This window comes from Phoca vitulina, unplaced genomic scaffold (genome assembly GCF_004348235.1).
Source record: "Phoca vitulina isolate PV1807 unplaced genomic scaffold, GSC_HSeal_1.0 scaffold8, whole genome shotgun sequence".
Classification (NCBI taxonomy): domain Eukaryota; kingdom Metazoa; phylum Chordata; class Mammalia; order Carnivora; family Phocidae; genus Phoca; species Phoca vitulina.
The window spans coordinates 25,601,036-25,613,952 of NW_022589711.1; the positions used below are offsets into that span (position 1 = coordinate 25,601,036).

General features: G+C 35.2%; 1 protein-coding gene across 1 annotated transcript in view; it reads right to left on the reverse strand.

The window, feature by feature from the left end:
* Positions 1–12,917, reverse strand: part of ABI3BP (ABI family member 3 binding protein) — a 239,679-nt gene that overhangs the window by 59,860 nt on the left and 166,902 nt on the right. The window contains exons 43-50 of the mRNA XM_032406430.1: positions 12,841–12,900; positions 10,586–10,660; positions 9,480–9,536; positions 8,744–8,818; positions 8,233–8,280; positions 7,402–7,467; positions 5,243–5,317; positions 1,037–1,111 (exon numbers count right to left, since the gene is read on the reverse strand). Of these exons, the coding sequence (XP_032262321.1) occupies positions 1,037–1,111; positions 5,243–5,317; positions 7,402–7,467; positions 8,233–8,280; positions 8,744–8,818; positions 9,480–9,536; positions 10,586–10,660; positions 12,841–12,900 (531 nt within the window). The remainder of the gene's footprint in view (positions 1–1,036; positions 1,112–5,242; positions 5,318–7,401; positions 7,468–8,232; positions 8,281–8,743; positions 8,819–9,479; positions 9,537–10,585; positions 10,661–12,840; positions 12,901–12,917) is intronic.

Sequence of the window (12,917 nt, forward strand, 5' to 3'; positions counted from 1 at the left end):
GGGCGCAGAGGAGAAAAATACACTCCCCCTCCCTCCCCCCCTCAGACCCCCCCCCCCCCAAAAAAAAAGCCCCCCCCCCCCCCCCCCCCCGCTTACAAATCTGGAAAACATTTAGAGCAAGTGAATTCAGGCTTGCTTCCAAAATGCCATCATTTCATGCTACAACTTAGAAATCCTTTGGTTCTGGGAATGTTCCATAGGCTTCTAGGAGCATCTAGAAACTTATAAGAATTGGACCATTAAAAAGAAATAAAAAATTATAGCATTTTCAGATACTCTAGTTAAAAATTAGCTTTGTTTGGTTTATTAGAGAACTGTTCCTCTTACAGTGGATTCTTAAGGTCACTTGAGCATCTAGAGCATTGGTGGCAAGATTCAGGAAATGTCTGGGTCCTTGTGGTTCCCATACCAATCACTCCCACAGACATAAAATTATTCGTCCCATAAATGGATGAAAGGCCTTCTCAGATGATAGGCAAGAGATAGATTTGTAGCTAAAGAAATCCTTTGTGTATGGGAAATTTCTTATTTCTCTACCTAAGCTGTTGCTCCATGAACTGTTAAAGTAGAAATTGACTGAGAAAAACCCTCAGTGCTAGGTAGTGTAAAATTACTGAACCAAAGATAATGGGTAAAGATCATTTCCTCTGTTTGCAAAACATTTTATCACTTTTGCGGAGAAAAAACCCCATGAAATTCTTTATTTTATCTTATTTTGGTGAACCATTTGAACATAATCTAGTTAGCATTAACAGGTTTATTTTTTTTTTTATAAGTCAGAATATATGAGAACTTTAGTTCTAAAGGAAAGGTCTACCCTTGGCATAATTCTCTACCTTTTGATTGAATCAATAGCTTACTATATGAGCAACTAGATAACCTATGGAACCTCAGAGATGATTATACCATGGATGATTCAACATGGTGTCGGAACATGAGTGAAATATTGCCCTCATATCTATCAGTTCTCAGGTGTCATTGCAGCAGAATGTGACAGGAGAATGCATTTGGCTTAAACATGAAATAAATCATTTACCAGGTGGAGTATATGATACTTCTGGACTTGGTGATGTTTTTGGCTTTGAAGTAACACGCTGGGACACCTTGTGGGCTGAAAGAGAGAACTCAGATCGTGAGTCATTGTTTCAGCATCTCCCAGTCCTGCTAAACACAGATGATATGACAAAGTGTAAGCCTGACCACTGATTTAAAAAGAAAAGCACTGAAATGGGAATTAGATAGAAAAATAAACTTTAAGCTCTGAACATTTATCAGAATTCCAGATGATTTTAGAAAAATGACATCTGAGAAACCACAAAATATGACTAAGCGTAAGTGTATGATGGAGAATATTTTTTTTGGAATCTTCTTTTCAGAAGAGATAACTATTTTATTTTCTTTTTTTGAAGAGATAACAAATTAATGCAGAAGTGTTCGTCCTTTCTGGATGTTTGCTTGACTCCTCAAACCCAGCCTCATGTCTTTCTGTGAAGATGAATTTAGCAAAGTCAGAGTAGAAGGCAATGAAGCATGAATAAGACAAGCTTAAAGTCAGCTCAGGCAACAGCAGAAGGGGAAGCAGGAGGGACTGGAGCATGTAGGCTCACATTCTACACCCCCTGAAATTCTTAGGCCCCACCTAAATCTTTAAATGAGCATGTTCATAAACTAAATTGTCTTCCCACAACTGTTCCTTTGGAGTAATGAGTTGTTAATGTAACAGATACCAGAAAAAAAGGTCTAATTTTTTTATAGCTCATTTTACAATTTCAAAAGTGGTTTTGTAAGGAGTGTGCTCTTTGATTCTCACCATAATTGTGGAAGGAAGGAATTATGAGCTTCACTTTAATGGCCTGGGTTAGTGACTGTCTGCCTGAGGTTACATAGTAATTAAGTACTGGAGATTAGACTTGAACTGAATGCTGAGGTCTAGACATGGGCACTAGGTCCTAAACTTGGGCTTTCTAGATCCCAGCACTGAGGTCACATTTTAACTTGTTTCTTATTTTTTTAGGTGGAAATAATAAACCTGTCCTAACCCAAAGGGTGGTTCTGCGAATTAAATGTGCAATGTCAAAATGATGTGAAAACTATGTAACTGTAATAAAAATTTTTACCACTTCTAGAAGATTTTTACAAATTTGACATTGATTTTTACAAATTTTACAAATTTAACACCTGAGTATATTCTGATTCTCATGTTGTTTGCCCCCACATGAGCCAGAGGCACCCACAGTTTTGATAGTTATAAGATTTCTAGATATGAAATTAATTGGGTTGTTGACTATTACCTATGAGCACAGGAATCTAAAAATCAAGCCTTTATGCAATGACAAAATATTTTTGATGATTTGTCCCAAACTTTTTATTCCACTTTGCCCTTAAATGCCGAATACAGATTTAAATCTTGCTATCTAAGCTTAAATAGGAAGAAAGTTGGTATGCCCGATTACGGAATTTCATTCCGAGAAAAGTAGTGGATGGGCACACTATGTTGCACTTGAAATTGTACACACTACTGTCAGGGATCCCCCTAAAGTCTAACAATAATTTGCATTTGGTATTGTATGTATGCATAGGACATTCTCTCACCCAGATGGTCTTTTGAAATTACAAGAGCTAGCCAAACAAATTTGAAATGTAGAATATACTATAATAATGGGAAATTAGAGTAATTAGAGTAAGATCCTGACGGATGATAAATATTTTTATAAGTACAGAATATATAGCTGAAAAAGAAAATGATGAATGTCTTTTTTGTTACCTCATATCTCCTTTACTTTTAAAAATTTTACTAACCAGGAATTTATTTATTTATTTTTATTTTTTATTATATTAATCACATTACATCACATTTTTATTATATTAATCACATTACAACACTACATTTTTGATGTAGTGTTCCATGATTCATTGTTTGCGTATAACACCCCGTGTTCCATTCAGTACGTGCCCTCTTTAATACCCATCACCAGGCTAACCCATCCCCTCAACCCCCTCCCCTCTAGAACCCTCAGTTTGTTTCTCAGAGTCCATAGTTTCTCATGGTTCATCTCCCCCTCCGACTTCCCCCCCTTCATTTTTCCCTTCCTGCTATCTTTTTTTTTTTTTTAACATATAATGTATTATTTGTTTCAGAGGTACAGGTCTGTGATTCAACAGTCTTACACAATTCACAGCCAAAAATTTATATTCCCAATGTCTTAATTCTCACCACTTCTTACTTTTCATTTCTTATTTTCTAACATTCAACAAGTTTTCATGCTTTCTTACTTCTCTCGATTTCTCCTTTCTCTGCTACTTTTGTTTTATGCCTTATATTTAAATAAAAAGCTGAGAGATTTTATCTGTTGAGTTTCTAAAATCAGATTTTAATTTTCTATCAACTTAATATACTTGCTTTGCTTTTTTCATTCCTATTCTATTCATTAATCGTTACTTATTCTCTAATAATTGTTTTTCAAACTATTTCTTAAGGATGAATGTTTCAAGTGTATTTATTGTTATTTTAACTTTCTTATTCTTTCAGGGGATTTTTGCCTTGGTACCTTTATACACTAGGTATCACACCCATATTATTTTCATAGCAAAGCCTTAATAATTAAATAAAACACATTTAAAAATACATTAAAGCAGATTTAAAATCATTAGCTAGATGTGGAACATAGAACTGTCTTTTAAGGAATTTTCCTTTAAAGAAAAAAATGACAGGCAAAATTTCTCTCAGAATCAGATATTAAAGACTATGCCCAAATCTACAGTTTTTTCTTTCAGTAGGAATACTGAGATATGATTAAAGAACTAGTAGTAGGAATTCAGAACTACTACCTTGATCGAGCATAATTTTGATGCTCCTAACATTTTTCTTTCTCCAGACTGTAAGCGGTAGTAAAGGTTCCTTTTCTACCAAACTGGGGAGGTGTACCCTTATACTTTTTGGAAGCAGACCATGTATAAATGATATTTTTTAATTTATGTAGTAGGGCTAGCCTGTAAATTCCTTGACCATGGAAAGACACAATTTTGTCTCACATCCCCAGTGTCTGGCACATAGTCAGCATGCAATAAATATTTGTTGAGTGACTACCTGATGAAATGAATTAATTGCTTAAACATTGAGGGGTGATATAATTTGAAATTAGAGAAAAGAGATAGGAGATTAATGACAACAGACAAGGCATGACCAAGTACATGCTTGGCGTAGGCACCAATGCCAGAAATGTTTGGAAGAACTGAATGCATCATACTTATTAGCAAACGGACTGCAGAGGCTGCATGAGGGAGAGGAGTAAAAGTTAGATGTAAAATACTGAGAACCGGGGGCGCCTGAGTGGCTCAGTCGGTTAAGCGTCTGCCTTCGGCTCAGGTCATGATCCCAGGGTTCTGGGATCGAGCCCCGCATCAGGCTCCCTGTTCCGCGGGAAGCCTGTTTCTCCCTCTCCCACTCCCCCTGCTTGTGTTCCCTCTCTCACTGTGTCTCTCAAATAAATAAATAAATAAACAATCTTTAAAAAAAAAAAAATAAATAAAATAAAATAAAATAAAATAAAATACTGAGAACCTGCCAGAGATGTAAATGAGAAATTGAAAGGAGGAAAAGATGATGAACTTTTTTTGGGACATGTCAAATTTATGATATCCCCCAACAGAGATCTTCCAAGGCAGTTGGAGAAATTGGACAAGATCTTGGTTGAGAAGTTAGGGTTTAATTTAATCATTCAAATAAAAGCCTCTTGAAAAGAATACAAAATAGTTTATAATGACTCGTTTGGTCCTTCCCAAAATTTTACAGCAAAACCACCAAAGCCATATTATATAATCATTGTTATAGGAGAGAATAGATATACATATAAAACAGATCTCCATGACATACTGTTAAATACAATCTACTGAAAGTTAAAAAAAAAAAAAAAAAAAGTGATTGGCAGGAGGAGGCACATCAAGGACCATGGAAGGGACAGGTATTCTCAAGCTCGGAGAGGCAATGGGGGGAGGCAGTCTACTCTTTTAAGAAATTCCATTCTTCTCCAGCTCCCTCTTCAAGTAATGTAACCATAGGGAAGCTTTCTGGAATAAGCTATTCCAATAACATACTTCTTAATAAAGTTCAAAAATAAACATAAATATTTTTAAGGTTTCAAAGGAAGACTCGTTTTACAAGAGTTAAAAACCCAACTTGCTACAATTCAATAGAATAATTCCACTAATATCAAACTCTTCAGAATATAAAATATGTATTTACCTGGCTGTGTTTGTGGGATTCTTGGATGTGGAGATGTTTTTGGTTTGGGAGGAGCACGCGGTGTCTGCTTGGGAGCTAAAAGAAAGAATATAGGTTTGGAGGGTTTGGAGCTCTTGAGCGCTTCAAGAATCACAGTATCTAAGCTTCTAGGATCTCAAAGATGAAGACCTAAATACACAGCAATTAATGCAATTAAAGCTCCTAAAGAACCACAAAATATAGGAAGATAAATTTCTTATTATAATGGAAAACAAAACAAGAAAGTACATTAAATGATGTCTAAGATATTCAGCTGGCAAATGAAACTGTTGGAATTTCAGAAATACCTACTTCAAACACCTTTTAAATAGGTTAAAAATAAATTTCATAATAACAAGAATTCATCCTTATTACAAGTTTACACTATTTTACCAGAATATCCCAGTATAATATTTTAAGTGCAGAGGAATACAATTTCTTCTAAAAACAAAGTTAGCATGTTACATTCCAAATATACCTAGAAAATAAATGCATTTTAATAGCAGTGCTAATGGAAAAATCTTATTAAACAAAACACAGTTTTCATTGGTCATACTGGGGAAGAAAAACTGAACAGAAATTGAAAGGATATATTCCTGAGAAAGTTATTCCTTTCTTGGGCAATTCCTAAAGTAGTTCTAGGACATTCACTGTAAAAACCCAATTACATGTTTACCAAGAAAATTTGAAGTATATCCTGCTGGAGGAAAGGAATAATCAAACGTGATGTTGCAGCTTGTAGAAACACCTCATTTGGACTGTCTCAAGTGTGTTTGGTATAAACAGCTTAGGAGAAACAAAATGGTTTTCAAGGTCACCAAGTTTCAGGCACGTTAAGGAAAGCTTGCTGAAAATAAGAGTTTTTAGATACTAGAAGTTTCTAAAGAGTCTGCATGCAGTGGTTTCAGTGGACTCTTCAGTGGAATTGCCTGTAGAGAAATGAACACCAAGATCTGCAGGAGATTGTACTGGTCTAGGAGCCTGAAGATTTAGAACTCCCTTTGCTAATCACTCAGTCTATAGCCTCATGTTCTCCATCAAAAGTAACAGGACTCTTAAGGGCCCTTCCAATCCTGAAATTCCGATTCTAGAGTTTCTTTCAATCTTGTAATTTTTTTCACTCTCAACTTCCTTGCTTGCTGAAGTTCCTGATAGGCTATTTTCTTCTCCCAGGGTATGAGGTAGGTATCACTAAGAGTACTTTCAATTAAACAGTTCCATCATATCCATTAATACTGCTATTTAAGAAACTTGGAAAAGTTAGAGATAACTGGCAGATTCAGTTAATGCAGTTAGTGTGAAATTTCAGTAAAAATAAACTGTAGAGTTTAATAGGCAAAATTTAATAAGATATTTTAGAGGATAATGTATAAAGTTAATATTCATATCTCCTTTGGAAATAGACCCATGTGAAATCAGTTTAATGATAATCAAAACACAAGTTTGGGTTTATTTTTGATAAACTATCAGTCCAAGAAAGCCTATAGATATTGAGAGGATTTTTCCTTGTAAGAAGCAGCACATTTATTCATGTTGGTGATTTATTTTCCTGTATTTCAAATTCCACCATTAAGTAAGCCAACTAGCTGGTTTGACTCAGTTTCTCTTATTTACATGCAGAAAGGCCAAACTGCTGCAGGAAGAGGAGTAGAAAGAAATAAAGGACCTGAGTAATGATAATGTGATTGGCCAGTTGTACCCTTTTATGTTTTGCACAGTGAAATCTGTTTCTGGAGGTTTCTGTTAATCTCAAACACAACTTAGATACCTTAAGATATTTTGTACATGACCACAGAACTTGTAAAAGTTCTAGTCAAGATGATAAAATATTTAAAATTAGGATATTTATATTTTAAAATGGAATATAAATGTTCTTCCCCAGAAACATTACTATGTCCTGTTTGAAACACTTGCAGAGTAGCTGAGAATGGTTTTTCAGCCAGAATATTCACAACGCTGTCATGTGAATGGCTATAGCTTATGGATAGAAGTGGGGCATCAGAAAAGTAGGATCCCAGCAAAGAATGTGAGCAGAGTGTTTAACTTAGGCTTTCTGATGTCTATAGTGCCCATACTGTCTTTCCATTCTTATGAAGTCTGCAAACACTCACCTTCTACGTGAAATACAAAATAATATTTACCCGGCTCGGTCGAAGGCTCATCTGGGCTGGGTAGGATTATAGTTTGGGAAAGCAGAGGAGATGTCTCTATGGTAATTGAAGGAAAGTACCTGGGGTTACGATAGTGCTTCACAAATTTTGAGTACAGATAGATGACAGAAAGGATGGTTGCAATTAAAAAAAAAAAAGAAAGAAAGAAAATTACAGCTCTGCAGCAAAATAGCATTCCTACTTCTTCATAATGCATTTAGTTTAAAAAATGCTTAGATGCCAGATTCCAAAATACTTTCAAAGTAAGCAATATCCTTACTTTTTAAATCCTCACTTCAAACTAATACCTCCTCAACAATCCTAGAAAGATATATTTAGTAGTAGCCTTAAGGGGAAAACCAAAGTAATAAAAAATGTTAAAGCATGAGCCAGTGAAGAAACATTGGATTTCACTTAAAATTAGAGCAAAAAAAAAAAAAAAAAAAATCAAACATGTAAATGAATGTGATGGAATCAGTGTTAATGGAAAATATGTTGCTAGAGCAGAAAGTAAAAATGGATCACCATACAAAAAGAAAATTGAAATATTCAACACAATACAAGCTGGCAGAATGTTCAATGTTAGGAAAAAGACGTTTTAGGTTTGACAGTTTCATTGACTTAAGTAGAGAAAGAGACCAACATCTAGATACAAAACAGAAGAGACTTTTTGGACAATGGTTACGAATAGAAGCACCTAGAAAGAAAATTAACTGCCATGACGAAGAATGATGTTGCAACATGAATTCACAATGAAAGAGAACCTGAGGTTCTCAGGTGACGGTGGCGATGAGGACAAAAGCTGCCGAGGTGGGTCATTACCTAGCGTGGTCTCGGGTGGTTCAGACACATTTGTAATAGATTCCACAACTGTATCAAAACAAAGGAGAACAATTTTAGAAAACTTTAAGATGCTAAGCTATAGTCAACCCTTTCCTTCTTGAATATCAACACACCTCATTCTCTTAGAAATTTGCATCATATTTTTACAGATAGGACAATGGATTTAGAGAAGAAGAGAGAGAATGAAGGGGGAAATCCTCTTCTGTCATACTAATTCTCCAAGTAATTTTAATGTTTTAACTGTCATTAACTGGCTGTCAAATGCTATTATGCCTCAATATTTTGATACCATAGAGAAGCCAAAATTTCTGTATTCAGAGATCAATTATCATTGTAGTTTGAAGACCCCAAGGATTTGGGAAGCTACTGCTCTTCAAATGAATTCCATTGTAGAACAAGTACTACAGCTTGAACTTTCACATTCCATGGACATAACAGATGTTAATTAAAAATTTGTTGAATGAATGAATCAAAGCATGAAAACTTTTACCAGCTCCAGTCTTTGGTTCCTCTGGACTGAGTGGTGTTTTGGCAGAGGGGTACAGATAATCTGTTACAGTTGGTGCTATGGAATAAACAGGGAATGGCTGGTTAGTGGTGGGCAGGGCATCACACACTGTCATCGGACACTGTATTTAATTTGAAAACAGAGGTTTGTTATCTTAAGTTGGTACATTCATGAGAATACATAACATTTAGGTAGATTAGGAAGATGACTGCAATTTTAGAGGGCAGAGATGAAGGTGGAAAATCAAGGCAGTGTTCAGCGTGGGCACGTGCACACACACCACAACCAGCAGTGTCTTCAGCAACTTCTACCTGGAGCAAAGCAGGTAATGTCACTTCCTTACATATTTTAAGGATTCTAGTAAGAAAAAGACAAAGAGTGAGTCCTTGAAAAGCAGAAGGATGAATCCTAAAAACAACGGAAACATGAAAACTAGGATGTGCATATTCATATTTAAAGAATGGTCAGAATATTAAAAAATTAAATCTCACATTCAGAGTGAAAAGGAGCTAAGGCAATTGTGAAACTTGCATAGCAATATACAGGCACCAGCACAACGTGCTGTATGTAACATGTGACTTTTAAAATTCACTGGATGAGCACAGACAAGATGTGAGGAGCTACGAAATGTCACAAAGCGTGAGGACATCCAAAGATGACTTCGGCAATGAGATGGAAATGCACATATATCTGACTGCTCACTGGGAAACATTTTTACCTAGAGCTTCCTTTGATGACTCAGTGCTTAATGTAACCGATTCCAGGACTTCAGAAACTAGCAAAGAACACAAAATGATACAATTGATCAAGGATGGGTTGTCGGCAGCATCAAATGAATGCATACAAATTAAGTATTTAGAAAAGTGTCTTATGGGGCACCTGGGTGGCTCAGTTGGTTAAGCAACTGCCTTCAGCTCTGGTCATGATCCTGGAGTCCCGGGATCAAGTCCCGCATTGGGCTCCCTGCTCATCAGGGAGTCTGCTTCTCCCTCTGACCCTCTCATGCTCTATCTCATTCTCTCTCTCAAATAAATAAATAAAATTAAAAAAAATTGTCTTGCACCTATAGATGCTCAATGTTAGCTGTTAGGATAACAACAATATTATTAATGACACTAGGGAAGCTCCAATAACTGAACTGAAGTCACAATTTTCTAACTGTTGTAGGTAACTATTAACAATCAGACGTTTACTGTCATGAGCACCAAAATGTCATTTAGCTAATTACAAGATGCACAAAGGAGATGAAAAGAAATTATAATCCTATGCTAGAAAAAACGTAAGATCTTGTGTTTCAAAATATATGTCAGGGTTAGCAACCACAATGCTAACTTAAAATATTTGTTTTCAATTTTGAAGGGCAATATTGTATAGGGTAGTTTTGTTATCTTTACCGAAGTGAGCACTTTCTCCTTCCTTGATGGTCACAACTGAACTAGCATTCTTTTCACATAGCAGAGCACAAATTTAACTTATTACTAAAGAGAACTACAAGTTTGTAGTGAAAAATAAGAATAAAGAATAAAATCAGTTCTTCTAAGTGGTTTTATTGACTAGTTAATCACATACTTGATTATTCTCTATGTGATACAGAGTAAACACAATGAAATGAAGTATGTTTATCAGTTCAATAGCAATTACTATGAATAAATTACCAAGTTAATACTAGTATGCAATCATGGAAAGAGCATGTATGGTATATAGAGTTATTAAATGTGTATTATTATTTGCTTTTTTTATATTTGGAAATCAACACTTGGAATAACTTGGAATATGTCCCTTGAAGCTCACATTGTACCCAGACAGATAAAACAGTCTAATTACCAGGTTGACTCTGTGTCATTTCTAGGCTTGGTGATGTCACTGGTTTCAAAATAAGAGTTTGCAGTTCAGTGGGAGCTGAAAGAAGAGCATCTAAGTTGTCAAAGTAATTACAGATATTTCACAGATTTTAGATAAAGGTAGCAATGAACTGAAATGCATAGATCTTCAAAATCACAGGGTTATGGAGAGCCATGCAGAGTATACATTATTTAAAGCAGCGAATGGCAAACTATGGTCCTCCCAATCCAGCCCTTTGCCTGACCTGTGAGCTAAGAATGGCTTTTGTATTTTTTCTATGACGGAAAAAAAATTAAGAGTAATATTTTATGACATGTGAAAATGGTATAAAATCCAAGTAATGCTTTATTGGAACACAACCACACCCACAAACTAAGATGATTCAAGGCATATTTACATATCATTTACATATTGGTTTTGGTTGCCTTCAATTGAGATACTACATTAGAATCAAGTATTTGTGACAGAGACTGAATGGCCTACAAAGTATAAAATATTTACCATCTGACATCCTTACATAAAAAATCTGAAAAAAAAATAGGTTCTCACTGACTTTTATATCTGAATCTGAATTCCCACAGGGGCTTTCTAAGAGCTTCCTACCGCTGATTTTATGAGTTTATCATTACCAAAATGTTTAGTACCATCTAGGAGTGCTTTGTTCTGTGTTCTAGTTTGAGTTTTCATTTTATTTTTGCTATTCCTACCCTTCCATCTACTAATGCAAAAAACTGAAGTTATTTCAAAGTCCAACTGTTATCTATCAGTCCACATAGATCTTTGACTTCTTTAAATATTTTCTCTCTATATTTTTAACCACTCAATAAGCTGCTTCTATATGAGCAAATTGCCTTATATCTGAAACAAAAACAAAAACCCCTTGAAAACAGGGTTTCCTCACAATTCTATTGTACTCTTTTCAAGAAGTAAAACCTGTTCTTACTTTTGATCTCTACCTCTGTTCCTCACCTCACCCCACTCCACTCAACTGTTAATATGGTGCTGGGAACACAGAAGGCAAGGAAATTTTTGTTTACTAAGCCAAAGAAGTACTGCTAATTTTTAAAAAGATAAATGGAATGGTAAGAGAATTGAATAAGATGCAACTTTTGTTGGAGACAATCCTTATGCAGGACACATGATGATTTTGGCTACCCTAGATCTCCCCCAACCATGAACCTTCTGGTCAATATGCAATTGTAAAGATGCTAACCACAATTTGTGCCTCCTCTCTCTTAGAGGGCATAGAGATGGGAAGTGAAAGTTAACAAGCTACATCATTGTCACTCCTGGGACCCAACTGCAATAAGCTAGAAGGACTCAAACTAGGAAATCATTGAGTTTCTTGGTTTCAACTGTGAAACTTTGGGAAGTTTAAAGTTTGGGAGGAGAATGGATTTTTTTCCCCCATGTTTTTGAAACTAAAGGAAGAAAATCTTGGGTTGCTATTGTGTTTATAGGTCTAGAAACCTCAAAAGCATTGTATATAGACCTGTTTTCTAAGACATATTAGATTTTCTTGAGTTTATTACCTAAGTTTGAAAATTTTTACTTTATGAATCTAATTTGCTTCTTATCACCACTAAGGGTGTTTTGAAAATGAAAATAAAAAAATTTATTAATTAAAGGAATAGGAATAGATATCAATACAATTAGATGCTCAGAAATTCCTACTTGGTAAAGATTAAGAACCAATACTAAACTGTGGTAGAAGATAAAGAATAACCAAATTCACCCATGGTGAGGAAATCCTGTTAACTTAGATGTACTAGGATTGGCACATCCAGGAAGCAATTTTTTTTTGGATAATTTAAAGGGAGGAAATCATCTTTTAAATTAGGAAGAGAATAATGAGAATGTCTCAAAAATCTTATAGAAAATAAGTTGCTCAGAAAAATTTCATGGTATTTAATTATCATCATTTTATAGCTCTAAATACCAAATAGATGGGTTGTAATTTGGACTTCAGACACTTCCCTGCATCAGATAATGAAATTTTAAATGGGGTTTCATGGCAGATAGATTTCCTCACCTGGGTCCAGGGACATCTGTTAAAAACAAGAGGTAGCACTTCAATTAAGGATCTTGACTAAGATTCTTAATCTTAAGATGAAGATTAAGATGAAGTATGAAACAAAACAACAGCAGTCTAAGGAAGCAGGGGCAACTCTGGCCATGACAGCGATCGACTATCATATGAATAAAAAAGCATATGATGAGGTCACAAAAATCATTACCTAATGTTGTTTCTGGAGCCTCAGAACTATGAATAACAGGTTCAAAGCTTGTAGCAGGAACTAACCAAAAGCAACAA